Below are 27,819 nucleotides of genomic sequence, written 5' to 3'. Positions count from 1 at the left end.
TTGTGATGCCACTGGCTTTGGTTTTCTTTTTTCAATATTCCTTTGGCTATTTGGGGTCTTTTCTGGTTCCATGCAAATCTTAGGATTATTTGTTCCATTTCTTTGAAAAAAGTTGATGGTATTTTGATAAGGATTGCATAAATGTGTAGATTGCTCTAGGTAGCATAGACATTTTCACAATATTCTTCCAATCCATGAGCATGGAATGTTTTTCCATTTTATGTCTTCCTCAGTTACTTTCATAAGTGTTCTGTAGTTTTTAGAGTATAGATCCTTTACCTCTTTGGTTAGGTTTATCCCTAGGTATCTTATGGTTTTGGGTGCAATTGTAGATGGGATCTACTCCTTAATTTCTCTTTTTTCTGTTTCATTGTTAGTGTATAGAAATGCAGCTGATTTCTGTGCATTGTTTTTTTTTTTTTTTTAAGATTTTATTTATTTTTTGACAGAGAGACACAGCAAGAGAGGGGACACAAACAGGGGGAGTGGGAGAGGGAAAACAGGCTTCCTGCAGAGCAGGGAGCCTGATGTGGGGCTCGATCCCAGGACCCTGGGATCATGACCTGAGTTGAAGGCAAGACATTTAACGACTGAGCCACCCAGGCGCCCCTCTGTGCATTGATTTTATATCCTGCCACTTTACTGAATTCCTGTATGAGTTCTAGCAATTTTGGGGTGGAGTCTTTTGAGTTTTCCACATAGAGTATCATGTCATCTGCTAAGAGTGAGAGTTTGACTTCTTTGCTGATCTGGATTCCTTTTCTTTTTGTTGTCTGATTGCTGAGGCTAGGACCTCTAGTACTATGTTGAATAGCAGTCGTGAGAGTGGACATCCCTGCTGTGTTCCTGACCTTAAGGGAAAAGCTCTCAGTTTTTCCCCATTGAGAATGATATTTGCTGTGGGCTTTTGGTCGATGGTTTTTATGATATTGAGGTATGTTCCCTCTATCCCTACACTATGAAGAGTTTTAATCAAGAAAGGATGCTGTACTTTGTCAAATGCTTTTTCTGCATCTGTTGAGAAGATCATGTGGTTCTTGTCCTTTCTTTTATTAAAGTAGCATATCACGTTGATTGACTTGTGGATGTTGAACCAACCTTGCAGCCCAGGAATAAATCCCACTTAGTCATGGTGAATAATCCTTTTATTCTACTGTTGGATTCTATTGGCTATTATCTTGGTAGGAATTATTGCATCCATATTCATCAGGATATTTGTCTGTAATTCTCCTTTTCTGTGGGGTCTTTGGTTTTGGGATTAAGGTAATGCTGGCCTTATAGAGTTTGGAAGTTTTCCTTCCATTTCTATTTTTAGGAACAGCTTCAGAAAAATAGGTATTAATTCTTCTTTAAATTTTTGGTAGAATTCTCCTGGAAAGCCATCTGGCCCTGGACTCCTGTTTGTTGAGAGATTTTTGATTATTGCTTCAATTTCCTTGCTGGTTATGAGTCTGTTCATGTTTTCTGTTTCTTCCTGTTTCAGTTTTGGTAGTTTATATGTCTCTAGGAATGCATCTATTTCTTCCTGATTGCCTAATTCGTTGGCATATCGTTGTTCATAATGTTCTTATAATTGTTTGTATTTCTTTGGTGTTGGTTGTGATCTCTCCTCTTTCATTCATGAATTTATTTATTTGGGTCCTTTCTGTTTTCTTTTTGGTAAGTCTGGCCAGGGATTTGTCATTCTTATTAATTCTTTCAATGAACTAGCTCCTAGTTTTGTTGATCTGTTCTACTGTTGTTGTGGTTTCTATTTCATTGATTTCTGCTCTCATCTTTATTAATTCTCTTCTGCTGGGTTTAGGCTTTATTTGCTGTTCTTTCTCCAGCTCCTTTAGGTGTAAGGTTAGGTTGTGTATTTGAGACCTTTCTTGTTTCTTGAGAAAGGCTTGTATTGCTATGTACTTCCCTCTTAGGACCGCCTTTGCTGAATCCCAAAGGTTTTGACCAGTTGTTTGTCATTTTCATTTGTTTCAGTGAATTTTTTTTAAAGATTTTATTTATTTGGGGGAGAGAGCATGTGCGTGCACAAGCAGGGGGAGGGGCAGAGGGAGAGGGAAAAACAGGCTCCCTGCTGAGCAGGGAAGCCCAACACGGGGCTCAATCCCAGGACCCTGGTATCATGACCTGAGCTGAAAGCAGACGCTTATCTGACTGAGCCACACAGTTGTCCCTCCATGAATTTTTAAAATTCTTCTTTAATTTTCTGATTGACCAGTTCATTTTTTTTTTTTTTTAAGATTTTATTTATTTTGACAGAGTACAAGCAGGGAGAGCAGCAGGCAGAGGGAGAGGGAGAAGCAGGCTCCCTGTTCAGCAGGGAACCCGATGTGGGGCTTGATCCCAGGATCACGACCCCAGCCAAAGGCAGACACTTAACTGTCTGAGCCACCCAGTTGCCCCGACCCATTCATTCTTTAGTAGGATGCTCTTTAGTCTCTTTGAAACTTGAGTTCAAGTTTCAAAGCGTTGTGGTCTGAAAATATGCAGGGAATGATCCCAGTCTTTTGGTACCAGTTGAGACTTGATTTGTGACCCAGTATGTGATCTATTCTGGAGAATGTTCCATGCGCACTCGAGAAGAATGTGTATTCTGTTGCTTTATGATAGAATGTTCTGAATGTATCTGTGAACTCCATTTGGTCCAGTGTGTCCTTTAAAGCCCTTGTTTTCTTGTTGATCTGCTTAGATGATCTGTCCATTGCAGTGAGGGGGATGTTAAAGTCCCCTACTTATTGTATTATTATGAATGTGCTAATTTTGTTACTAGTGGCTTTATATAATTTATGCCCCATGTTAGGGGTATAAATATTTACAATTGTTAGATATTCTTGTTGGATAGACCCTTTAATTATGATAATAGTGTCCTTCATCATCTTTTATTAAAGTCTTTGGTTTAAAATCAAGTTTGTCTGATATAAGGATTGCTACCCTAGCTTTCTTTTGATGTCCATTACCATGATAAATGGTTTTCCACCCCTTCACCTTCAATCTGGAGGTATCTGTGGGTCTAAAATGAGTCTCTTGGAGACGGCATTTTGATGGGTCTTGCTTTTTTATCCAGTCTGATACCCTGTGTCTTTTGATTGGAGCATTGAGCCCATATACAGTCAGAGTAACTATTGAAAGATATGAATTTAGTGCCATTGTATTACCTATAAAGTCACTTTCTGTATATTATCTCTGTTCCTTTTTGGTCTATGTTACTTTTGGGCTCTCTCTTCACTTAAAGGATCCCCTTTACTATTTCTTATAGGGCTGGTTTAGTGATCACGAGTTCTTTTAATTTCTATTTGTCCTGGAAGCTTTTTATCTCTCCTTTTAGTTTGAATGACACCCTTGCTGGATAAGGTATTCTTGGCTGCATATTTTTCTCATTTAGCAACCTGAATATGTCATACCAGTCCTCTCTGGTCTGTTGGTCTCTGTGGATAGGTCTGTTGCCAGTCTAATGTTTCTACACCTATAGGTTACAGACCTCTTTTCCCCCTGAGCTGCTTCCAGGATTTTCTCTTCATCTCTGAGATTTGCAAGCTTCACTATTCTATGTTGAAGTGTGACCTATTTTTATTGATTTTGAGGAGGGTTCTCTGTGTCTCCTGGACTTGAATGCCTGTTTCTTTTCCCAGATTAGGGAAGTTCTCTGCTATAATTTGCTCCAAATACCTTCTGCCCCCCTCTCTCTCTTTCCTCTTCCTCTGGGGTCACAATTATTCTAATATTGTTTCGCTTTATGACATCACTTATCTCTCGAGTTCTCTGCTCATGATGTAGTAATTGTTTATCCCTTTTTCTCAGCTTCTTTATTCTCCATCATTTGGTCTTTTATATCACTAACTCTCTCTGCTTCCTCATTTATCCTAGCAGTTAGAGCCTCCATTTTTTATTATATCTCATAAATAGCCTTTTTGATTTCTACCTGATTAGATTTTAGTTCTTTTATTTCTCCAGAAAGGGATTCTCTTGTGTCTTCCATTATTTTTTTTCAAGCCCAGCTATTATCTTTTTAATCATTATTCTGAACTCTAGTTCCAACATCTTACTTATATCCATACTGATTAGGTCCCTGGCAGTTAGTACTGCCTCTTGTTCTCTTTCTTGAGGTGAGTTTTTCTGTCTTGTCATTCTTACAGAAAGTGGTTGTCTTTCTTTATGTAGAGTTGCAGTTATTCTTTTCTTACATCTCAGGTTGAGTTTGCACGTGTTCAGAATGATTTGATAGGGATCTAGCTGAATTCCTGGGAGGAGATGAAACTTAGGTCTCCTACTCCTCTGCCATCTTGGACTATCAGTTTTTGTCTTTTTGAAAAGATGTTTATTTTGTCTTCATTTTGAAGGCTATTTTTACCAAATATGGAATTTCAGATTGATAGGTTTTTCTTTTAACACCCTGAAATAATGACCTGAGCAGAAATCAAGATTTGGACACTTAACCGACTGGGCCACCCAGATGCCCCAATAACTATTCCTCCTAAGGAGAAATTACCTGCCATTCTTATGTATGCACCTCTTTTTATAATATCCCCTTTCTCCCTGGCTGGTTTTACAGTTTTCTCTTAATTTTTGGTTCTCAGAAATTTGACTATGCTGTGTAGTTTTCTTTTTATATGTTCTGCTTAGATTTTACTGAGATTCTTGAATATGTAGGTTGGTGTCTTTCATCACTTTTGAAAATTCTTGGCTGTTGGGGCACCTGGGTGGCTCAGGTGGTTAAGTGTCTGACTCTTGGTTTTGGCTCAGGTCAAGATCTCTCGGTTGTGAGATTGAGCCCTGTGTTGGGTTCCACTCTGAGCATGGAGCCTGTTTGGGATTCTCTCTCTTTTCTCACCCTATCCTCCCCCACACCCCCACCACTCACACTCTCCCTCCTTCTCTAAAAATCTAAGAAAGAAAGAAAATTCGTGTCTGTTATCTCTTTAGATATTTTGCCTCGTTTTTTTTTCCTCCTTTCCCTTCAAGGCTCCAATTATATGAATTGGCTATTATCCCAAGATCATATATGTTCTGTTCCTTTTTTAAAAACTATTTCATTTCCTCTTTATGTTTCAGTTGGATAATTAAAAATTAGGGGGTGAACTCCATGTTAATACCTCTTGTAATAAGGAAAGGCAGTTAATATTTTGTCTGTTCTGCTGTCATCTGTGATTTTAGAAAAAAAGATTAATTTGTTTTCACACCCAGCTCCATTAGTAGTCTATAGTCTCCATGATAGAAGGAAATATTGTTTAAAAACATTGACTGTGGGGCGCCTGGGTGGCTCATTTGTTAAGCGTCTGCCTTCGGCTCAGGTCATGATCCCAGAGTCCTGGGATCAAGCCCCACATCGGGCTCCCTACTTGGCAGGAAGCCTTCTCCCTCTCCCACTCTGCCTGCTTGTGTTCCTGCTCTTGCTGTTTCTGTCTCTGTCAAATAAATAAATAAAATCTTAAAAAAATAAAAATAAAAACATTGACTGGAACTTAAAAAACCTTAGGTTTCACTGTTATTTAGTGAATTGGATTTCAAAATATTAAAGCCCCTTGGTATAAACAATTAATCGAATACGTTCTTTAAATATACTATTCTAAATGTTAGAAATTCGTATTGCTGTGCAAGTATTTACATATTTTTATTATCATATAAAATATTTGGTTAACTGAGTTTCTCATTCATCTGGGTAAATTTTATTTCCAATTAAATTTTTTTAGAAAGCTTAAAATGATGAATAGATTGTCATTGCTGCTTTTAATATTGATTACAATAAGACTGGGAAGAGTATATTATATATTGTATTATTTTATATTGAAATAATTCATTTTTTCGTTTTCCTAATTTGCTAGAGGAATTCAATGATAGAATTTTACGACCAGAGTTATCAAATGATGAAATGCTTTCTCTTCATGAAGAATTGCAGAAGATTTATAAAACATATTGTTTGGATGAAAGTATAGACAAAATTCGATTTGATCCCTTTATTGTAGAAGAGATTCAAAAAAGTAAGTCAAAGATGTTGATGAGAATATAGCCCTTTTACAAATTTTAACGTTTTCAGAATTTTCTTCTGTATTCAGTGTTTATTATTACAACAGCTCTGTGAGGTGCACAGGTAGCCATTTTCCTATTTAACTAAAAAGATGAAAGCTTTGATGAAGAAATTGACTCACAATTCACCTAATTAATACTTGCCAGAATTGTAGCTTGGTGGTTCTGATTCCTCATCCTGGTTTGATTTTTATACCTTACAAGTGGCTTTTCTGCGAAACAAAGTTTTAGGACTGTTTGTATGCTCTCTCACTGTTATTTTAAACTAAAATAAAATGTATTTATGGTATTCATAAATAATTTCTACAATGTAATTTTTTTTTAATAGTTGCTGAAGGCCCATATATAGATGTTGTTAAACTTCAAACTATGAGATGTCTTTTTGAAGCATACGAACATGTACTGTCTCTCTTGGAGAATGTGTTTACTCCTATGTTCTGCCACAGTGATGAGGTAAGTCAAAATACTAATCTTGTTTAAGGATTTTTCTTCAAAATTTCATAGTGGCTTTGATATCAATAGATGAGTGATTCAAATAACAAAATAAACAGAGAAATAAAATATGATTAATTTAAAAAGTGAATACTCTTTCACTACAGAAATTAACGGAGATTAGAAGTTTACTGTAAAAATTCTCAATACCAAAACCATATTTGTATATATCTGATTAGGTAGATTGTGACCAAATTGGTCTACCTGATTTGCCATATGCCTGAGTGGCTTTATAATACTGTGGTGTTGCAGAAACTCCATTCTACTTTTACATACATTATTTACAGACATGTGGAAATCAAATCACCTGAATATCTCCATTTGCAGTATTATAATCCTTACTCTATTTGCCTATGGTTGTTTTCACTTAATTTAAATTTTGTTTTCTTTGAAGTGGAAAGTAGTATGGTAAAATAGCATGTTTTAATATAAAATAGATTAATCATAATTTTTTTAAAGTATTTCAGGCAACTTTTAAGAGGTGCAGAATCACCAACACGCAATTCAAAATTGAACAGGTAGGTATGGTAAGTCATCAGTATGGTTTGTTTTTGTACTTGCTGTTGCTAATTATTCTTGTGTCTGTTCTTTTTTGATTATGTGGTGCCATTGCTACATAAGTAGACATTTTATTAAGTTATTATAGAGTTGTACTGTATACAGTAACCTGAAAATGCCTGAAATTCTTTTAGAAAAACTTAACAAGATACACACCATTGCCTTCCTAATATCATAATTAATACATATTAGTGCTTGATCACCTGCTTTATTGGATCTTATGGACTACATGCATAAATGAAATCTATAGATAACTCAATTTTAGACAGCTTTTTTTCCCCCTGGAGAATACTTTTTATTAGAGTACTTACTGGTTACAAATGTGGAGAGGTTTTTCTCCCTTTCCCTTTTCCCTTTCTGGAAATATATGTGCATAGTTATGTAACTCAGAGAAGTAACAGAAAAGAGAGCTTTATCCATTTATAAACTGGATAAGTAATGTCTTGATTTGCCCTTATATTGTTGTACGTACAAAATTGACACAGATATCAAATCTGTCAGTCCACAGAATAGATATTCACACTGCTCTCAACACCTTCCAGTTTGAGCAAGAATCTGATATATAAGTAAGTTGGAGATGTGGTACAAAGACACAAGTAGGTCAGAAACTGGAGTGTTTTTAGATAGAACAAGGAAAAATGTGAAAACCTTAGCCATGAGGAAGATATATTATATTTTTTGACATTAACCAAGGGATGTAGAAACAGATTTGAATTTTTTGATTGTTGAATTTATATATTACAGTCATGAAACACTGACTTAAACAAAAATTCTATCCTTGTTATTTAAAATAGCATACTTTATCCAATCTAAATACCTCTTCTTTTATTTGAATAGTTTTTTAAGACTTTTATCAAATTTTCCAGCATCATTTGAGAAGCAGGTGGAATTTATTTCTGTTTATAGACAGGATTTTGGAGTGCCATAGTAGAATATTAAGCTTAATCACTCTCCTGTATAGGACCATTTAGGGGAAAGTGGTTCTTTGATCTTATAAGCCTGCCGAGGAACTAAGTCAGGGTCATAACTTCAGAGCTGGAAATCTTTCTTTGCCACTTTGAGAACACCTGGTTGTCTTTCAACATACTACACTAATTTTGCTCTCTTTAAAATATAAGATAAACAGGAAGAAAATATGGACTCTTTACATTGTGTGTACTGATTATGGTCTTTAAAAGTATGTTTTTCTTTATATTGACCTGACTTTAATATTAACTATCAGTCTTGTCAGGACTCTGCTTCTGTGATACTTACTCATTTACCTATATAAAATAAGTAAAAGACTTACTTAACATTCTTTCATTGAAAATTTAGAGTAGCATTGCTAATTTGCTAAGTGACTTAAAATATGTAAAATATTTATTCATATATTTTATGTCTATATTCTGTTCAATTGTATTTTAAAAGTAAAAATTTTAATGCATATTAATGTTAACCTGTTGTTCTGTTTCTTCCATACTCGAAGGATAACTTAAAAAATATATTTAGGGACTTTCTTTTGTTCACTTTGTTTCTTAGCTTAAAACATATATTTCAAAATGTGTGAAGCATATATAATTATATTTAATACAGACTTGAATTTCATGTTGGAAAACACTGGGTTTGTTTTCTGTGCCAAGTTTTTGGTGGCTTAGTCTCTGCATACTTTCCACCATATCAAACAAATGGTGTGCCTAAACGAGGGCAAAAAATACAGTTATTTCCTGACAGTAGTTTAAGAACTTTTTTTTAATGGTCTAGAATTCATACCCCCAATTCCCCCCCCCCCCCCCCAGCCATGGTGCTTTCTCTTTCCTTTATTATGTTATACAAATTCTTTCCCTTTGCAGAGATAAATGCTATCCAGTTGTGTAACCTTTAAAGCTTTTAAATTTTGTTTTGTTTTCTAAAGTGAAACTTGTTTAATATCTGGGCTTTCTCTCTCTCCTTTCCTTATATAATTTCACTTATCTGTTACTGCAGAGGTAGCCTAAGTTTGGATGATTTCCGGTAAGTCTTGAGACAGCATGTGATTTTTTTCTATATAAATTATCTTTTTAAGTTCAGAAAATATGTCCAAAACAACCTAAGTACAACAAAAAGGGAAAAAGGAAACACTGCTATTACTACTGCCTTTATATCAACTATTTGGGATATCCTTTTATTTATTTATTTTTAAAAAATATTTTATTTAAATTCAATTTAGTTAACATATACTGTATTATTAGTTTTAGGGGTAGAATTTAGTGATTCATCAGTTGTGTATAACACCCAGTGCTCATCATGTGCCCTCCTTTCTGCCCATCACCCAATTACCCCATCCCCCCCCCACCTCCCCTCTGGCAACCCTCAGTTTGTTTCCTTTAGTTAAGAGTCTCTTATGGTTTGCCTCCCTCTCTGTTTTCATCTTATTGTATTTTTGGGATATCTTTTTTTTTTTTTTAAGATTTTATTTATTTATTTGAGAAGAGGGTAAGAGAAAGAAAGAGCGGAAGCAGGGAAAGGGACAGGCTCCCTGCCAAGCAAGGAGCCCGATGTGGGACTCTATCCCAGGACCCTGGGATCATGACCTGAGCCAAAGGTGGAGGCTTAACTCACTGAGCCACCAGGTGTCCCTGGGATATCCTTTTAAATTTAACCTCTAATTTGATTCTAGATATCTCCTTTTTGTTTTCTTTCTTTCTTTATTTTTTTTAAGATTTTATCTATTTGAGGTAGACTCCATGCCCAGTGTGGAGATTGAACTCACAACCCTGAGGTCAAGAGTCTCAGGCTCTACCAGCTGAGCCAACCAGGCCCCCCTGGATATCTCCTTTTTGAAATAGCATGATATATGTCATAAAATAAAAATGTCAGTTTAAAATAAAATAAAAAGCTAGTATCCATCTGTTCAAAGCTATTGATTGATTGATTGATTTTTTTGTTACTGGTTTTGCTAAATTACTTTTAGAATTACCTGTGTTTAAAGAACTTTTTTTTTTTAAAGCAAGAAGTACAGTATTTGTGTATTTCTGGGGATAATCAGAAGTGAGATATTTAAAAAAATGTCAGATTTCAAAAAGTCCAATTTTGTATAATCTATCTAAATCCTAGAGATTTTAGTAATATTTTGTTAACATTTTCATAATTGGTTTTGGAAACACTCTATCAGAAAGAATTGTGTTTACAGTTCTGGATTTTAAAAAAACCAGATTGAATGCTTCTTTAAATAAAATAATCTTCTGATTTAAGTACCCTTTTTACTACTAACTGTTTATTAGAGTTTTTCCAGTTTTAAAATAAGTCTGATTTGCTCCTTAGACTTGTGTAAAATGCACGTCATTAATGTACCAGGTATATTTGAAACTTGATCAATTTATTTTTATTTCTGTAATTGTTGTGTTATTTCAGTAAATAAATTTTGCTTGTGGGAATAATAGCTGTCCATTAAGTTAAGCATCCATAGCAAACTTTTTTGGATTTTAAAATAGTCATTTATTTAAGGGTATCTGTTGTATGGGCAGCATTACATAGTGAGCATGAGTTTTAAATTGGGTAAAAGGTCTGCTTTTCTTTGTTGAAACATGGGACAGTAGGCTGTAGTGGAGGAAATTTTTGCTGCTTTTTGGATTATTTTTTGTTGTTGCTTTCCAGCTCTTTCTGCTTTTAGAAATTTACTTTTGAAAAAAATTATAAAACCAATATTTAATATGTATGTCAGAGCAGGCTGCTTCCTTAGGCTACATTTGCTTTTGTACTTATGTTTATTGCTAACCATTCCCTTTGGCATTTTATCTTTTTTTTTTGTTACTTCGAAGTTAAGTAAGATGCATTTTATACTTCATTCCTCTTGAGTATATGATTATAAAGTTGAAATTTGCTTAAAAATTTTCAGTCACAGAGGACAGAAGTTTTTGTTTAGGTCTGTCTAAAAATGAAGGACTGAGAAGGTCATAGTTTTATATTTTTTTCTGTTACACTGTTATTTTAGCAGTGCAGTTCTAAATGGATACATTGTTTTGAATGTTACCACATTTTTAATTTCAAAATATGTATGGCAGTAAGAACTGTGTACCACTAGGGGGCTCTCATCTTTTAAAACATTTTAGTTCAGTTAATGTTTTAAATAGTAGGTAAATTCCAAACATTTATTAGTAAATACTGTCCCATTTATTCATACCCCCAAATTTAAACTTCAAATGTTTTGTCACTTTTGTCTTCTGAGATGTTGGGACTCAATCTATGACTAAGAACTCCAAAAAGTTATGTTAGCTCTATCTTCAGATTACCCTTTTCACAGCTATTTTTATTGTTTAGAATAAACTAGACTGTTGTGATAATTCGCTATGTACTTGATACATTTTTGTTTAATATTTAGGAGCACACAGAAAAGAGGAGAATCATTTGGAATCAGCAGAATAGGTAGCAAAATTAAAGGAGTATTTAAAAGTACCACAATGGAAGGAGCTATGTTGCCTAACTATGGGTTAGCTGAAGGTGAAGATGACTTTGTAAGTAAAAATTCTTCAATTTGATATATGTATAAATTCAGACCTACAATGGCATAAAAATTGGACATTCTTATTTTGTTTTCTCTCTCCTTTATTTTACTTATTTCAGACTTCTATCCCTTATTTTTTCATTAGTTATTATAGTTTCATGGTGCTGATCTAATTTGTTAAGATCCTGAGCACTAAGTTAACTGCTTGTTAAGGCCAGAATGGTTTATTGAGCTGAGGTAGTTCTAATAGTCAAACAATTTACCATCATGTGGTTAGGCTTTTACTTTGTATCCTGATCTTATCTCTTTCCAACCATATGGTCCAGGCAAACAGAATTATTGATAAATTCCTTTACTCCTTGATACTCAAACTGTGATTGTTACATGAACAGCATCAGTATTACCTGGGAGCTTAGTATAAGTGAAGAATCTCTGGTTCCATCCTAGACCTACTGAATCAATTTGTACTTTAACAAGATTTGTGGTTGATTTATATGCACATTACACCCACCATGCTATTTTATCTTCTTGATCTTTGCACATGCTGTCCTTGGAATATCCTTTATTTACATAGAAAATTCATATTTATCTTTCAGAATCCAGCTGCTTCCCTTAAACCCTTACCTGGATCCCCAAGTAGAACTGAACATTCCCTCATTTGTGCCCCTTGTTAGAGCATATGTTAAAGCATGCACCAAAAATTGTATTTGAAATGATATGTTTATGATTGTTTTCTTTACCAGTTAATTCCATAAAGACAGATATTGTCTCATCTGTACTTTTTATTTGTTAAACAAATCTTTATTAAACAGAGTTCCTGGGTCCTTATTTTGCTCTTTAATGACTGAGCAGTGGGGATAAAATGATGATTAAGAGAGACTTTGCCCTTAAGATATTTACTAACCTGGATATCAAAAGGCATGAATAGAAGTGATTGGATTGTCAATGACCAAGAAGAAGGAATGGGGGAGAGAAGAGTATATAAACCCATTTTTTTCTCTTACTCCTTCCTTTTGACCTGTGTCCCATTGCATGATGAATGTTTATTGCTAACCATTCCCTTTGGCATTTTATCTTTTTGTTGTTGTTGTTACTTTGAAGTTAAGTAAGATGCATTTTATACTTCATTCCTCTTTTGAGTATATGATTATAAAGTTGAAATTTGCTTAAAAATTTTCAGTCACAGAGGACAGAAGTTTTTTGTTAAGGTCTGTCTAAAAATGAAGGACTGAGAAGGTCATAGTTTTATATTTTTATATATTTATATTTTTATATTATTTTATATTATTTTTAATTTATATTGTATTTATATATATTTATATATACTTATAAATACATATAATTATATATTTATTAAGTATGTATTAAATATATTTTAAGGAGATTCATTGCTTCATAATTTAAGTGGAAGAAAATCTTAATTCTTCTTTTTTCCTTCTTAGGTAATCCAAATATAACATTCTTTTTTCTGGTTATGCCCTGGTCTTTTCTTAAGTGTGGGTAGAAGAAAGACAGTAGACCAGAAGAGGTAGTCTTTTTTCAAAATAATGTTTATTTATGTATTTTTAAAATTTTAAGCATATTATAATCTCAGTTTTTTAATAATATGGAAAAGTGGCAACAAATTTAAAATACCACCCATAATCCTACCACTCAGTAACCATTTCTGTTAACATTTTGGTGATTTAAAAAAAAACAAAAAACCTTTCCTTTCTCATCCACATCCCACTCTCTTCCCACTTAATATTACCTTCCCACTTAATATTACTTAATATTACCTTCCCACTTAATATTACTTAAGAGAAGTGAAAGCATTTACCCATGTTATTGTGAACTTTCCAAAACATAGTTTTTGTTTGGGAAGACGTACTTTTTATTTTTTGTTCTGCCTGATTACTTGAAATATAAGCTGGTTTTTTGTTTTTGTTTTTTTTGTTTTGTTTTGTTTTTGCTTCAGGAATAGAAGGATAGTCTTTAAAAAGGTGAGAGAGTTCTGTTTTATAGTGGCTTAAGAAAGAAGAAAATTCTTGATTTGGAAGCAAAGATAGTGATAAGCAAATGTATAAGAAGAGCACAAACTAATCTCTAATACTCTGAAAGAAAAGGTACGGGTGAATAGGCTGTTGACCCAGACTAAGATGGTGTCAGTTAGGATTTAGAGGGCATTGTGCTAGTTTTTTTTCTTTAAGTTTATTTATTTAAGTAATCTTTACCCCCAACGGGCTTGAACTCACGACCCCAAGATCAAGAATTGCATGTTCTTCCAACTGAGCCAGGCACCCCAGCACGGTGCTAGTTCTAAGCTGTGGACCTTGAGGAATCTTCTTTGTCTTGTTGAGGAAGTTCAGGGGAAAGGGAAGTTGCCAGGCTCATTACCAGGGCTAAAGTGGTGTGTGATTCGCATTTGGGACCTAGAAGACATTTTCTTTTAGAAATCTTGATGTGATCATTTGGTGGCAGTGCCTCCTTGCTATGTGACCTTGGATAAATTGCTTAATTTTATTGTGACTTGGTTTCCTCACATGTGAATGGGTCTGATAGTATCTAGCTTACATAAGGGTGTTGTGAGGATTGAACAAGTAATATGCACGAAGCACTTAGGACAGTACCTAGCATATGGTAAGGGCAATAAGCACTATACAGTATTATAATAGTATCAATTCTCATAAATGTATGAATGTAAATTATGGATTAGATTGACATATGTATGCTGGCCTGGGAACCAAAGTCCACTGCATAAGATTGAGTCTGTTTGAAAGTGTTTATCTGTCCAAGTTCAGAACTGATTTGCAAATAAACTTTTGGAATGTAATATGCCCGTTGGTATGTTGGCAGTTATTTCCATATAGGAAAAGCTAATAATGAGGAACATTAGTATTTCTTAAGGAAATAGGGGGACATCTTTTTGCCTTTTATCCTCTGCCACCTTTATTCTCCATCCTTTTTGTAGAGGGAAGATCTGTATGAAAACAAAAAAGTACTTTGTTTTCCTTTTCATTAAATTTTGGTTTATAATATTTACTTACTTTCAAATAACATTAAAGGAAGCCCTGAAAATTCTTTAGAGAAATACTGCCCTAGAGATGATTCATTAAACTATTTTGATGTAAATACCATTTAAATGGTAACAGTAATAGTAATTCATTTTAAAAATTTGTCCTTTGTTTCATGGATATTTTTATGTTGCTAAGAATTTTGTTCTCTCGTTTTGTTTCTTAGATTGATTTTAGGGAACTTTTTATTTAAGAATGTCTATTTTTTTTTAAATAAACTCTACACCCAACATGGGGCTTGAGCTCATAATACTGAGGTCAAGAGTCATGTGCTTCACTGACTGAGCCAGCTAGGTGCCCCAAGAATGTCTGTTTTTTGGCATTTAGTCAGCTTGTTAAACAAATTATCTGTCATTTTATGATCAGTTACCCTTCTGATATCTAAGAAGCTGAATCCATTAACAAAAATACAGTTGTAATAGCCATAGAAAATGCTACTCTGTACCTCAGGTTCCAAGTAATGGAGTGGGCATTTCCCTCATAAATTCTTCTGTTTTTCTTTCAGGTATATAAGGAGATAAGCCTTGTCCCAAAAAAGGCAAAAACCAATACATATCATCTGTTTTTATAGTTTTTTTTTTTTCTTTTTAGGACTTGAAGACTTTTTAATAGAGTATTAAGAGGTCCTCCTAAGGTCACTAACAGTCTTACTAGGGATTATGGAAAGCCATTTTCGGACAAGAACAGAAAAGGATAATTGCTAAGGGACGTGGGGAGGGAAAGAATTCACTTAGAAGAGAGGTGACTGCCAGGTGTGGGGAAAAAAGTAAAACTGCGAGTGAAGGTAGGGTGCTAAAATTCTGGAAAGAAATCTCTCTCTACTACTCATTTGCTCTGAATACACTATGCAGAATTTTCTTAAGTGTGCACAGTCTTTGACTCATTGTCTTAAAGAAGTATGTTCAAGGGGCACCTGGGTGGCTCTGTCGTTAAGCATCTGCCTTAGGCTCAGGTCATGATCCCAAGGTCCTGGGATTGAGCCCCGCATCAGGCTCCCTGTTCAGCCATAGGCCTGCTTCTCCCACTCCCCCTGGTTGTTTTCTCTCTCTCTCTCTCTCTCTCTCTCTCTCTCAAATAAAATCTTTAAAAAAAAAGTATGTTCAAGGTGGATGTGTTTTATCTGTAATATTTTGCCTTCTTTAACATGAATTTGAGATGTCTAGGTGATCAGGTGTTTTAATGTGTTAATTCAGAGGTTCCCTTTTAATTTAATGAAGTAGAGACAGTTTTTCCTTCTTTATGTATATTTCTAGAACATGTTTAAAATTTCTTTTTAAAAACAATTGTTCTTCAAGTAATTTTTTTTTTTTTTTTTTAAAGATTTTATTTATTTATTTGACAGAGAGAGACACAGCGAGAGAGGGAACACAAGCAGAGGGAGTGGGAGTGTGAGAGGGAGAAGCAGGCTTCCCGCGGAGCAGGGAGCCTGATGCGGGACTCGATCCCAGAACCCTGGGATCATGACCTGAGCCGAAGGCAGACGCTTAACTGTCTGAGCCACCCAGGCGCCCCTTCAAGTAATATTTTAAACTACTATTTTAAACATTTATATTATTAAAATTTTAGAAGCCAAGAGTTGAAAAAAGAAACTTAATTCTAATTTTTGTGTCCCTTTCAGGTCATTTTTCATTTTTTATATTACTTAACTGCAGTGAATATATTTATACTTGTGCCTTTTCCACAGTTTAAAAAAAATTTACTTGGAATAAATACTTTCATTAGACTGCGTTCCCAGAAGTGGAATTATAGATCTTCCTTAGCTTACAGTGGGGGACATTTTCTTTTAGAAAGTTGAAAATGCATTTAACTTTTTAATTTTTAATTTTTTTTTAATTTTAAGAGATTTTATTTATTTGAGAGAGAGCGAGTGCATGCGCACGAGTGGGGGGTAGAGGGAGAAGCAGATTCCCCGCTGAGCAGGGAGTCCAACGTGACGCTAAAAATGCATTTAATACACCTAGCCTACTGGACATCATAGCTTAGCCTAGCCTAGCCTACCTTAAGCAAGCTCAGAATGCTTACATTAGCCTACAGTTGGGCAAAATCCTCTAACACAAGGCCTATTTTATAATAAAGTGTTGAATATCTCATGTAATTTATTGAATACTGTATTGAAAGTGAAAAAGAATGGCTTTTTGGGTACAGAATGGTTGTAGGTGTATTGGTTGTTTACCTTCGTGATTAAGTGGCTGCCCAGGAGTTGTGGCTTGCGCCACTGCCCAGTATCACAAGAGATTATCACACTGCACACTGTTAGCCTGGGAAAAGATAAAAACTCAAAATTCAAAGTACAGCTTCTACTGAATGCATATCGCTTTTGTATCATAGTAAAGTTGAAAAATCATAAGTTTTGAACTATCATAAGTCGGTGACCATCTTTACTTAGTTAAAACTGTTTTATGACTCTTTCTCAATACATATTGTCAGAATGAAAAATACCAGTACATTAATTTTTACTTAGTACCATAGTTAAATATTTTTCTATATTTGTATATTTTCAAGATCTTTAATCTCTGAAGTGCCTATTTTCTCTTTTCTATGGAATTTTCATATATAGGTGATGTAATAAATCCTGGAGTTGATGCTAGTAACTTGTTTTTAATTTTTTATCTTTGTATTTTTTGTAGAAAATTTGGTATCACCTAATTTCAAATGTTTTGTATTAGAAAATTATGGAATTTATATGGACATACTCTTTATAGTTGTACCTTGTATGCTATAGGTCTAAAGGACCTGGAAATATTAAATTTTTCCTGATGATGTTTTTCCAGATTGAAGAAGGTATTGTTGTAATGGAAGATGATTCTCCAGTGGAAGCTGTGAGCACACCTAATACTCCCCGAAACCTTGCTGCATGGAAAATTAGCATTCCATATGTAGACTTTTTTGAAGATCCTTCCTCTGAAAGGAAAGAGAAAAAGGAGAGAATACCTGTGTTTTGTATTGATGTCGAAAGAAATGATAGAAGAGCAGGTAGGAAGCTTTATGAATACCTTTCTTAAAAGATGCTGATTAGTCTGTATTTATCAGGAATGATAAACATTTTTCCATTTCTAACTTTTGAGTATGACTGCACATCTGAAAGATAAGTGTCTGAACAGAAATTTGAATGAAAGCTTAGGCTTTTCTAGGTTATCTCTAATACCATTTAACTAATTTGTTCAACCAATACGTATTGAGTAGATGTGTGTGAGACATGTTGACAATGCAGCAAGGCATTTTATGTAATGTTCTTTTAATGGTTTTGTTGCCATCATCATTAACCATTATACTTAATTGACTATGAGTAACGCATATAGCAGTGTATCAGGTATTATACCAGTTTCATTAAGATAGCATTTCTCTTCCATTGTTGTGGGCTAATTAGAATTTATAAAAATACGATAAAACACAATGTGACAAATTTTCCTCATGTTTTGCTATCTTTTTTCTTTTGGTAGTTTCAGATGTGAACTAATAGAGAAGGGGGTAAATAGCATCCATAGCAAGGTAACAGTCACTACCCTGGGTTTTGTCCAAGAAGTGGGGCATTCAGTGTGAGCAAAAGCACATCAAAGTTGTGCACATTTTGGGAATGATAGAAAAATGAAGTTGAGCTTGGGCAGAGGGAACTGTCTGTGGTGAAAGAAGGAAAAAAAGTGGCAGTGTTAGGAAATGGTTTTGAACTAATGATGTAATGTATGGTGACTAACATAATAAAATTAAATTAAAAAAAAGGTTTTGAGAGAGGAGTGACTAAATGTTAGCATGAAGGTCAGTACTAATAATTCCCCTTGTTTTTCAAAAAATAATAGGTTTTTAAAATTTTTCTTAGAGGCTAATCCTATTTCAAGAAATAAAACATAGGAATGGGAAAGGAAGAATGCTTGGAGTAGCTATCTATGATTTTTCCTCTTATAACTAAGTACCAGGCATGGTCTTGCTCTGTCCAGTTCGGAGTCAGTGCTACTTGATTTTGCTGCTGTTGCCATTCAGTCTTGCTGGTTGCTTTTCTAGCTCAGCATTCTAATAGGTGTAGAGACAAACCATTGTTGATATTATAGTCTGATTTCAGTTTCAAACATAGTTTGGTATGCATCTTTGTCTGCTGTTTCTATTGATTGGCATTTTAAGCGTTGGAAAGAATTGAAAAGAAATACTGTAGTTAGTTTCTGGATTCAACTACTTCTGTGCTTAGTACTTAAAGTCTGGCTCTTCCCACACTGTTCTTCTTTCTCAGAAAATTATTTTAAACTTCTGACTCTTCAGATATAAATTCCTATCATTATAAGTAAATTTATGTAAGCATGTAACTTGTGTCCTTTTCAAAGATTTACATATGATATACTTTTAAATTACTATGTTTTTGCCTTTTGGACAGACATCATTAATTTTTGTGCTTTATTTTTAGAAGTTTGCCTTAATAATTTAACCATAAAATTTAAACCAAAAAATCTTAAAACTAAGGATTATTTTTCTCAGCAGTGCTACAGACTTTGTCAATGTAATGTGCTTTTAGGAAGCCATGGCCCATGAGGGGAAAAAAGTGCATCATTGATTTTATATGTGTAGCAAAATAGCAATTTTAGGATTTTAAAAACCAAAACTAAGTATGATATAGATCTTTTAAGACCAACGTTGAGGAAGAAAAATTCGATTTCCTTTATAGATTGTGACTATATCATTTTTTTTTAAAGCTTTTATTTATTTATTTGAGAGAGAGAGAGAGAGTGAGCACAAGCAAGGGGAGAGGCAGAGGGAGAGAGAAAGGGAGAAGCGGGCTCCTGATGTGGGGCTCGATCCCAGGACCCTGGGATCATGACCTGAGTTGAAGGCAGACGCTTATCTGACTGAGCCACCCAGGTGCCCCTATCATGTTTTTTTCTAAATACAGGTGGTGTTTTTGGGTTATTGTGTGTGTGTGTTTTTTAAAGATTTTATTTATTTATTTGACAGAGAGAGACAGTGAGAGAGGGAACACAGGCAGGGGGAGTGGGAGAGGAAGAAGCAGGCCTCCCACTGAGCAGGGAGACCGATGCGGGGCTCAATCCCAGGACCCTGGGATCATGACCTGAGCTGAAGGTAGATGCTCAACAGGCTGAGCCACCCAGGTGCCCCTGGGTTATTGTGGTTTTAGTTGACTTTGTTCATTGCATTTCCAAATCTATGCTAGAATGACATGAGATGCTAATAATAGCAGTTAACATTTTGGGGGTGCTTACTCTGTGCTGTGCACTCTACAGAAGTGATTTAAGTGGATTATTTTATGTAATGGGTACAATTATTTTTATTCTAAGCAACTTAAGGCACAGTGAGGTTATTTATTCAAGTTCACTTAGTAAATGGGGGAGCTGGGATTGGAATAGGCAGTCTGACCCAATTCATTCTGTAAACCATTACTTTGTACTATTCAATTTAGTGGCCACATGTATCAGTGAAAATTAAATTATATTAAAATTTTAGTTACTTACAATAGCCACATTTCAAGTGATCAGTAACTACATGTGGCTAATAGCTTCTATATTAATGCAGATAATATAAAACATTTTCAGAATTGCAGTAAGTTCTGTTGGATAGTGCTGTCTGTATTGTTTTAGATCAGGACAGTTGGTAAATATTTGAGAGACCTAAAATTGATTATAAGTTTTATGAAATACATTATTTCTATGACATTTTAAAAATAATAACTGCATTATTTTTTGAAATTTGTCAGCTCTGTGATTCTGTTGTAGAAAAATTATTTATTAGATAACTTCATAAATAGGTAAAATTTATCCATCTCTTAAATTTAAAATTAAAATATGGGATAAAATACGTTAATGGTGATGTTAAGAAATAATTATTAAGACTGGAATAATTTCTAATAGTTTATAAAATTATTTATTACTTATTGTGTATTCATTCAATTTACAGTTGGGCATGAGCCTGAACATTGGTCTGTCTATAGAAGATATCTAGAATTCTATGTACTTGAATCAAAACTAACAGAATTTCATGGTATGTTGTTTTTGAAAAAAATGTTCCATTTTCGCATTAGCTTTCTTGAAGAAGCTATTGAACTAGATGAATTTTTTGATTTTAAGTAATTATACCAAGAAAATGTGACAGTAACACTTGTGTACACTGCTGTTCATAATAGGAATGAACTGTTTTTATCTTATTTCTGCCTTATATATATTTTTAATTATGTTAATCCCCATACAGTACATCATTAGTTTTTGATGTAGTGTTCCATGATTCATTGTTTGCGTATAACACCCAGTGCTCCATGCAGTACGTGCCCTCTTTAATACCCATCACCGGGCTAACCCATCCCCCCACCCCCCTCCCCTCTAGAACCCTCAGTTTGTTTCTCAGAGTCCATAGTCTCTCATGGTTCGTCTCCCCCTCCGATTTCACCCCCTTCATTCTTCCCCTCCTGCTATCTTCTTCTTCTTCTTCTTTTTTTAACATATAATGTATTATTTGTTTCCGAGGTACAGGTCTGTGATTCAACAGTCTTACACAATTCACAGCGCTCACCACAGCACATACCCTCCCCAATGTCTGTCACCCAGCCACCCATCCCTCTCACCCCCCACCACTTCTGGCTTATATTTTTAAAGTTTTTACAGTGCACATTTATTGCTTTTTAAAATAATAATGTTAAAAATTAAAAGATAGCTATTCTTTAATTGTATTTTAGAAGAGATTCTCTTTCCAGTTGAATTTTTGTTTATTTCGATGTGGCAGAGAATTTAAAACAGGCATTTCAGAGTTGCTCTGTTCTTTTGCCATCTTTCTAGATAAACATGTTTGCTCTGCATCATGGCAATGCTTTATTTAGCTCTTAGATATGGAAACAAAACTTGTAGTGTAATATTTCTTTTAAGGATAGATCAGTCAGAAAAGGGGAACACTTCTCCATTTTAGTTCTTCCCCTCACCTTTCAGTCTCTTTTATCATCCATTTATTTTAGTTAATGTCAGAGATGTAGTTATGAAGTATTTACAGTCATTTTGTACATAGATTCGTGAGTTTGATTTGTGTATTCTGAATCTTTTTATTTTATTTATTTATTCATTTATTTATGAGAGAATGCAAGCAAGCACATAGGTGGGATGGGAAAGGGGCAGAAGGAGAGAGAGAGAATCTTCAGTAGGCTCCATGCCCAGCATGGAACCTGATGTGGTGCTCGATCTCACAACCCTGAGATTATGAACTGAGCCAAAGTCAAGAGCCAACTGAGGCACCCAGGTGCCCATGAATCTTTATTTTAGAGAAGCTTTTTTTTTTTTTAAAGATTTTATTTATTTATTTGACAGAGAGAGAGAGAGAGAACAAGTAGGCAGAGAGGCAGGCAGAGGGAGAGGGAGAAGCAGGCTTCCTGCCGAGCAGGGAGCCCGATGCGGGGCTCGATCCCAGGACCCTGGGATCATGACCTGAGCCGAAGGCAGGCGCTTAACCGACTGAGCCATCCAGGCACCCCTATTTTAGAGAAGCTTTGTGGAGTGTCCCTGATCCAAATTCAGGTTGGTTCTGAACTGAGAAGGACAGGAACCTTTTTTACCCTTCTTTACTAAGAGCAAAGCCCATGATAAGGAGATTATAGGATGATAAAAAATACAAGGTCTCACTCCAAACTCTTTGCTTAGGTTTTGAATTTGTACTTGTCTTTAAATGGTTTTCTCTTTGGGATGCCTGGGTGGCTCAGTCAGTTAAGCATCTGCCTTTGGCTCAGGTCATGATCCTAGGGTCCTGGGATCAAGTCCCACATCAGGCTCCTTGCTCAGTGGGGAGCTTGCTTCTCCCTCTGCCTGCCGCTTATGTGCTCTCTCCCTGCTTGTGCGTGCTCTCGCTCTTTCACACAAATGAATAAATAAAATCTAAAAAAGAAAATGGTTTTCTCTTTGTCTCTGCCAATCTTGTGCAGTACCATCCTTATCTCCTTTCTCTGAGAATTTTTCCTTTGGATTTGGGGTTGAGAGAAGACATATAATCCATACTTTAAAGCCCTGGATCAACCTAAGTTGGTTGTATTCCCAACAATATTTTCCTTTTTGGTATTTAAATTTCTAAAGTCAGCCCTGTTTGAGAAAGCATGTTCATGGTTTGTTTGTTTTTTAAAGATTATTTATTTATTTGAAAGAGAGAGAATGGAGGGGGGTGGGGGAGGGGCAGAGGGAGAGAGAGAATCTTAAGCAGGCTCCATGCCCAATGTGGAGCCTGATGCTGGGCTTGATCTCACCACCCTGAGATCATGACCTGAGCCAAAACCAAGAGTTGGATGCTCAACTGACTGAGCCACTCAGGCACCCCATGTCCATGGTTTTTAAATTTTGTTTTTAATCTTGTATAGTATTGGCAACATGCTACCTTTTTTCCCCATGAGAGAGTAGGTATTTTTCTTTGTAAGATTTTGTCTAAGAGAATCCCACCAACTTCAAAATAATCTCATGGTATTTTTCTGAGGCTTTTTTACTAGTATAGAAGGCTTAAATAAATCTGTGTCAACAAAGAGTTGGTGATCAGTTTGGTTATCAGTAGACTCAGGTTCTTTGGTCTGGACTTCTGACTTGAAGCTTATGGATTTTGTCAAGATTATTTATGTATGTATGCATGTATATATGTAATTAATCTTTTTAAAAAGATTCTATTTCTTTACCTGACAGGGCACAAGCAGGGGGAGCAGCAGAGGGAGAGGGAGAAACAGGCTCCCCACTGAGCAGGGAGCCCGAATCAGGGCTCGATCCCAGGACCCCGGGATCATGACCTGAGCTGAAGGCAGATGCTTAACTGACTGAGCCACTCAGGTGCCCCTTGTCCAGATTATTGAAAAGATAATGCTACATCTCTATAAGGGAGCATTGTGAATCTGAATTTGCCATAGTAAATTATAAATTAGGTTTTTAAAATAGTAGCAGATCATACTAATTACTCTCATGTATATTAATTTCAGGCACATTTCCTGATGCCCAGCTTCCTTCCAAGAGGATCATTGGCCCCAAAAATTATGAATTCTTAAAGTCAAAGAGAGAAGAGTTTCAGGAATATTTACAGGTACAGTACCAACTCAATTGAAAACATTGCTAATCATAGCATTGTCTAATTGGTCTTTTTTTCCTCTTGTGTATATATATTTTGTTTTACAGATACCTGTCAGTGTGGATTTCTGAAATTCTTTTAAGATATTTTTTCCATGTGAAAATGAATTATTGTGAAAAGTGTACTTTTTAGGGGCTCCTGGGTGGCTTAGTTGGTTAAGCATCCGACTCTTGATTTCAACTCAGGCCATGATCTCAGGGTCATGAGATCGAGCCCTGTGTTGGGCTCTATAGACTCAGCTTGGAGCCTGTTTAAGATTCTCTCTCTCTCCCTCTCCCCCTCCCTTCCACTCAAGCACTGTCTCTCTCAAAAAAAAAGTATACTTTTTAAAAAAGTTGATAACCAATGAAATAGCAGATATTTTCTTAGAAGAAGAAAAATTGTATGTTGAGTTTAGTTTAAAACTTTTGGTGTGAGAAGATAAAGAAAAACTTGTGCAAGATGAAATGCATTCTAAGTATACTGGGTAGTTTTTTTTGTTGTTCTTGTCTTTTTTTTATTTAAAGATTTTTAATTTTTAATTTTATTTATTTGACATAGAGACAGAGAGAGAGGGAACACAAGCAGGGGGAGTAGGAGAGGGAGAAGCAGGCTTCTGGCTGAGCAGGGAGCCCGATGCGAGGCTCGATCCCAGGACGCTGGGATCATGACCTGAGCTGAAGGCAGATGCTCAAGTGTCTGAGCCACCCAGGTGCCCCTCTTGTCTTTTTAAAAAAAAAATTATTATTTTTTAAAGTAATCTGTACCCACAACGTGGGGCTTCAACTCAAAACCCCAAGATCAAGAGAAGCATACTCTACTGACTAAACTAGCCAGGTTTTTTTTTGTCTTGTTTCTGTTTGATTTTGTGTTTAGCACTTCTGAATTTGTGAATCTTCCCTCCCATTTTATTCCTCAGTTTTTTGTTTTGCAATTTGTAGATGTTTTTCCAGTTTCTTGGGATCTCCTGATTCTCTACCAGTCACCACTTGGAATTGAATTTTATTTTTTTTCAGTGTGTGCACAGTGTTACGTAAACAATGTAATTGGTATGTTATTTCCATTATTAGTACAGTTAGCCGAAATCAAGAGTCAGACGCTTAACTAAAATTAATTTAGACTTCTCTAAAATTAATGACCATCATTCTTTAATAAAGTGCATAAGACCAGGGGCGCCTGGGTGGCTCAGTTGATTAAGCGACTGCCTTCGGCTCAGGTCATGATCCTGGAGTCCCGGGATCGAGTCCCGCATCGGGCTCCCTGCTCAGCGGGGAGTCTGCTTCTCCCTCTGACCCTATCCCCTCTTGTGTTCCCTCTCTCATTCTCAAATAAATAAATAAAATCTTTAAAAAAAAAAAAAAAGTGCATAAGACCAAAAAGTGGATACTTTTTTTTTTATTGTTGTTGTTAAAAAAAATATTTTTTTATTTGGGCATGAAATTTTGTAGATTTTATTAAGTAAGTGTTAATTCAGTTAAATTTGGATGCCTCCTTGCCCACAATAAGTACTTTTTAAATTAAAAATATTAATCAGTGTAAAGGGATATTTATATTTTATATCTTGTATTTGAACTGTTGAATACTTCAACCCAGAAAATACTTGTTATATAATTTTTTGGTAGTGTGAAAATTGAAATATGAAATAACTATTAACTACTGCAAGGATATTTGAACCTAGTATATAGTAGTGTTAACCTTTGCCTTTGTTTGTACCATTAACCCATTATTTGAATGAACTAAATCTTTCTCAGAACTAGAGCACCACATTCTAGAAGAGTATTTTCTGGTGATAGGGAGGTAAAGGTTTCAGTTACTGGTATTTCATTTATACAGATTTCTGCTCATAAAGTTTTGTAACTGTTTCAAGTTACAAAACAATATTAGGTAAGACTGGGTTAATTTCGGCTTTAAAAAGTCAGTTAATCTTGTAAGAAAATAGTGTTGCAAGAAGAACAGACAACAGATTTTCCAAATTATTTCACATTTCCACATTTAGTTTTCTGCAAAACCCTTTGTGCCAACTTCTTTTAATTATCAGGAAAGTTATATGATATTGTAGTACTTCTTTAATTGTTGAGAAACAGAGCAACGATATTAGCTAGTGTTTAATCTTCCTTCCTGTGTATCAGGTACTGTACTAAATGCTTTATATAACAACGCTGTAAAGTAAGTAGTATTATCTTCATCTTACATTTGAGGAAACTCTTATGTAATTTAGGAATTTAGTTTCTAGGGACACCTCACTGGTAAGTGGAAGAGCTGGAATTCAAACCCTTTCATGTCTGACTGTAGAGGCTGAGGTCTTAGCTGCTGTGCGATACTGTTCTTTCTACAAATGTAATTTTGTTATTCTGAATATAAAAGAGCTTTTGAGGGTTAAAAAATTTTTTGTTGATGTTCTTACCATTTTAATATAGTTTTGATGACCCTTTTAAATTCCCCGCCACCCCACTTTTTTTTCTTTTTTCATTCAAGAAACTTCTACAGCATCCAGAACTGAGTAATAGTCAACTTCTGGCAGATTTTCTCTCCCCCAATGGTGGAGAAACACAGTTTCTTGATAAGATACTACCAGATGTAAATCTTGGTAAGTCAATTTAAAAAGGGAATCATGTATATGAGGATAAACTGAAAATAATCAGCATTTTCAGATTAATGTAGAGGAATAGTTTATATAGTGAAGCTATGAGTCAAATTCTAACAGACTTCTTATACACTGTTAGAGGAATATAAATTGGAAACTACTTGGAAAAACAGTTTGGTATAAAACTGAATGACTCAGCAGTCCCTATCTGAGATATATACTTTAGAGAATCTTTTATTCATATTGAAGAATGTTCTTAGCATCATTGTTTTTATAGCCAAAACTGGAAATAATACAAGTGTCATTACCAATAGAAGACAGATAAATTGTGGTAGATTCATAAAATGAATACCTGTAGCATGTAGCTATTTGCAACAACATTGATAATCTTAAAAGTGTGATGTTGAATGAAAGAAGCAAGACACAGAAGAATATATACAGCATGATTTCTTTTATATAAATTTCAGTATAGACCACAGTAATATAAGCAGGCAAGGTTTGAATAAAATTGTTAAAGATAATAATGGAAATAAAACAATATTTCTAAATATATTTTATATAATATAATCTTAAGTACATATAGAGTTAAACAAATGAATTAAATATTACAAATGGGCATTTGGCTTTCATTTGTATCTCTTCAAATTAATACATTTAGTTGAGCCAAAATACTTCGTGTTTGTACATGGAGGTTTTCTTATCAGGGGAAAATGTGAGGACATTATATACTTGGTTATATATGATGTCTAGGAGACAGAATTGGGTAGACCTGGTTGCTGACTAGGTTTTACTGAAGGAAAAGAAATGATCAAAGATGACCCAGGTTTCTATTTAAACAATTGGAGGGATGCTGTTACTTGCTGAGATAAGGAATAAATTAATAGCAGTTCTGAACTTGTTGAGTTTATAGAATCCAGTTAAAGAAGCTTTGTAAGGCAGGAGAGGCCAGGAGGTAGGCAAGGAATAGAGATTTGAGTGTTATTTGAAATCAGATTGAACAAATAAATTGTCTCAAGAAGAGCATGTAGATGAGACAGAAAAGAACAGGATGAAGCTCTGTAGTTTAAGGAACTTGGGGAATCTTTTTTTTTTTTTTTTAAGATTTATTTATTAGAGAGAGAGAGAGAGAGTGAGCAGAGGGAGGGGGAAAGAAAGAATCCTTAAGCAGACTCCTGCTGAGTGTGGAGCTTGATGGAGGGCTTGATCCCAGGATCCTAAGATCATGACCTGAGCCAAAATCAAGAGGCAGATGCTTAACTGACTGAGCCACCCAGGTGCCCCAGGCACGTGGGAAATTCTAAGGAGGAAGGCATAGTTTATGGGGGTAGCAAAGGAGAAATAAGCTGATAGGAGAGGGTTGGGTGGTTTTCATGTTGTAAAACAATCTCCCATTTTAATTTGTTATTATGTCTCCTGCTTTTGCCATAAGTCTACTTTTTTCTAAATTGAACTGCAAGAAATTTTAGGTTGCATTTATCAATTCTAATTTTTATAGGCATTTCTAATGTTTGAGAAAATCTCAAGATGCTTGGTATTTTAAAATAAGGGAACCTAGAGATAAGATCAAGAAGAAATTTTGGCAAACATGATTAGAATATGTATTAATCTAA

General features: G+C 35.0%; 1 protein-coding gene across 11 annotated transcripts in view; it reads left to right on the top strand.

Moving 5' to 3' along the window:
- SNX14 (sorting nexin 14) overlaps positions 1–27,819 on the top strand; it is a 94,082-nt gene that overhangs the window by 57,218 nt on the left and 9,045 nt on the right. For 7 of the 11 annotated variants that reach the window (XR_010413685.1, XR_010413686.1, XR_010413687.1 and 4 more), the window contains exons 13-21: positions 5,820–5,975; positions 6,350–6,474; positions 6,973–7,031; positions 9,034–9,060; positions 11,408–11,540; positions 17,355–17,556; positions 20,476–20,559; positions 23,501–23,601; positions 26,101–26,212. Coding sequence is in view for 8 of the 11 variants with exons in the window: in XM_064597829.1 (XP_064453899.1) it covers positions 5,820–5,975; positions 6,350–6,474; positions 6,973–7,031; positions 9,034–9,060; positions 11,408–11,540; positions 17,355–17,556; positions 20,476–20,559; positions 23,501–23,601; positions 26,101–26,212 (999 nt within the window). In the remaining 3 variants the exon portion in view is untranslated. The remainder of the gene's footprint in view (positions 1–5,819; positions 5,976–6,349; positions 6,475–6,972; positions 7,032–9,033; positions 9,061–11,407; positions 11,541–17,354; positions 17,557–20,475; positions 20,560–23,500; positions 23,602–26,100; positions 26,213–27,819) is intronic. The other 4 variants (XM_064597834.1, XM_064597833.1, XM_064597831.1 and 1 more) reach the window with 2 other exon arrangements.

Source organism: Mirounga angustirostris, unplaced genomic scaffold (genome assembly GCF_029215605.1).
Source record: "Mirounga angustirostris isolate CCGP_5_RB_7025 unplaced genomic scaffold, mMirAng1.0.hap1 SCAF_8, whole genome shotgun sequence".
Lineage (NCBI taxonomy): Eukaryota > Metazoa > Chordata > Mammalia > Carnivora > Phocidae > Mirounga > Mirounga angustirostris.
The sequence above is the reverse complement of the archived record's forward strand: the minus strand, read 5'-3'. Positions and strand labels throughout refer to the sequence as shown.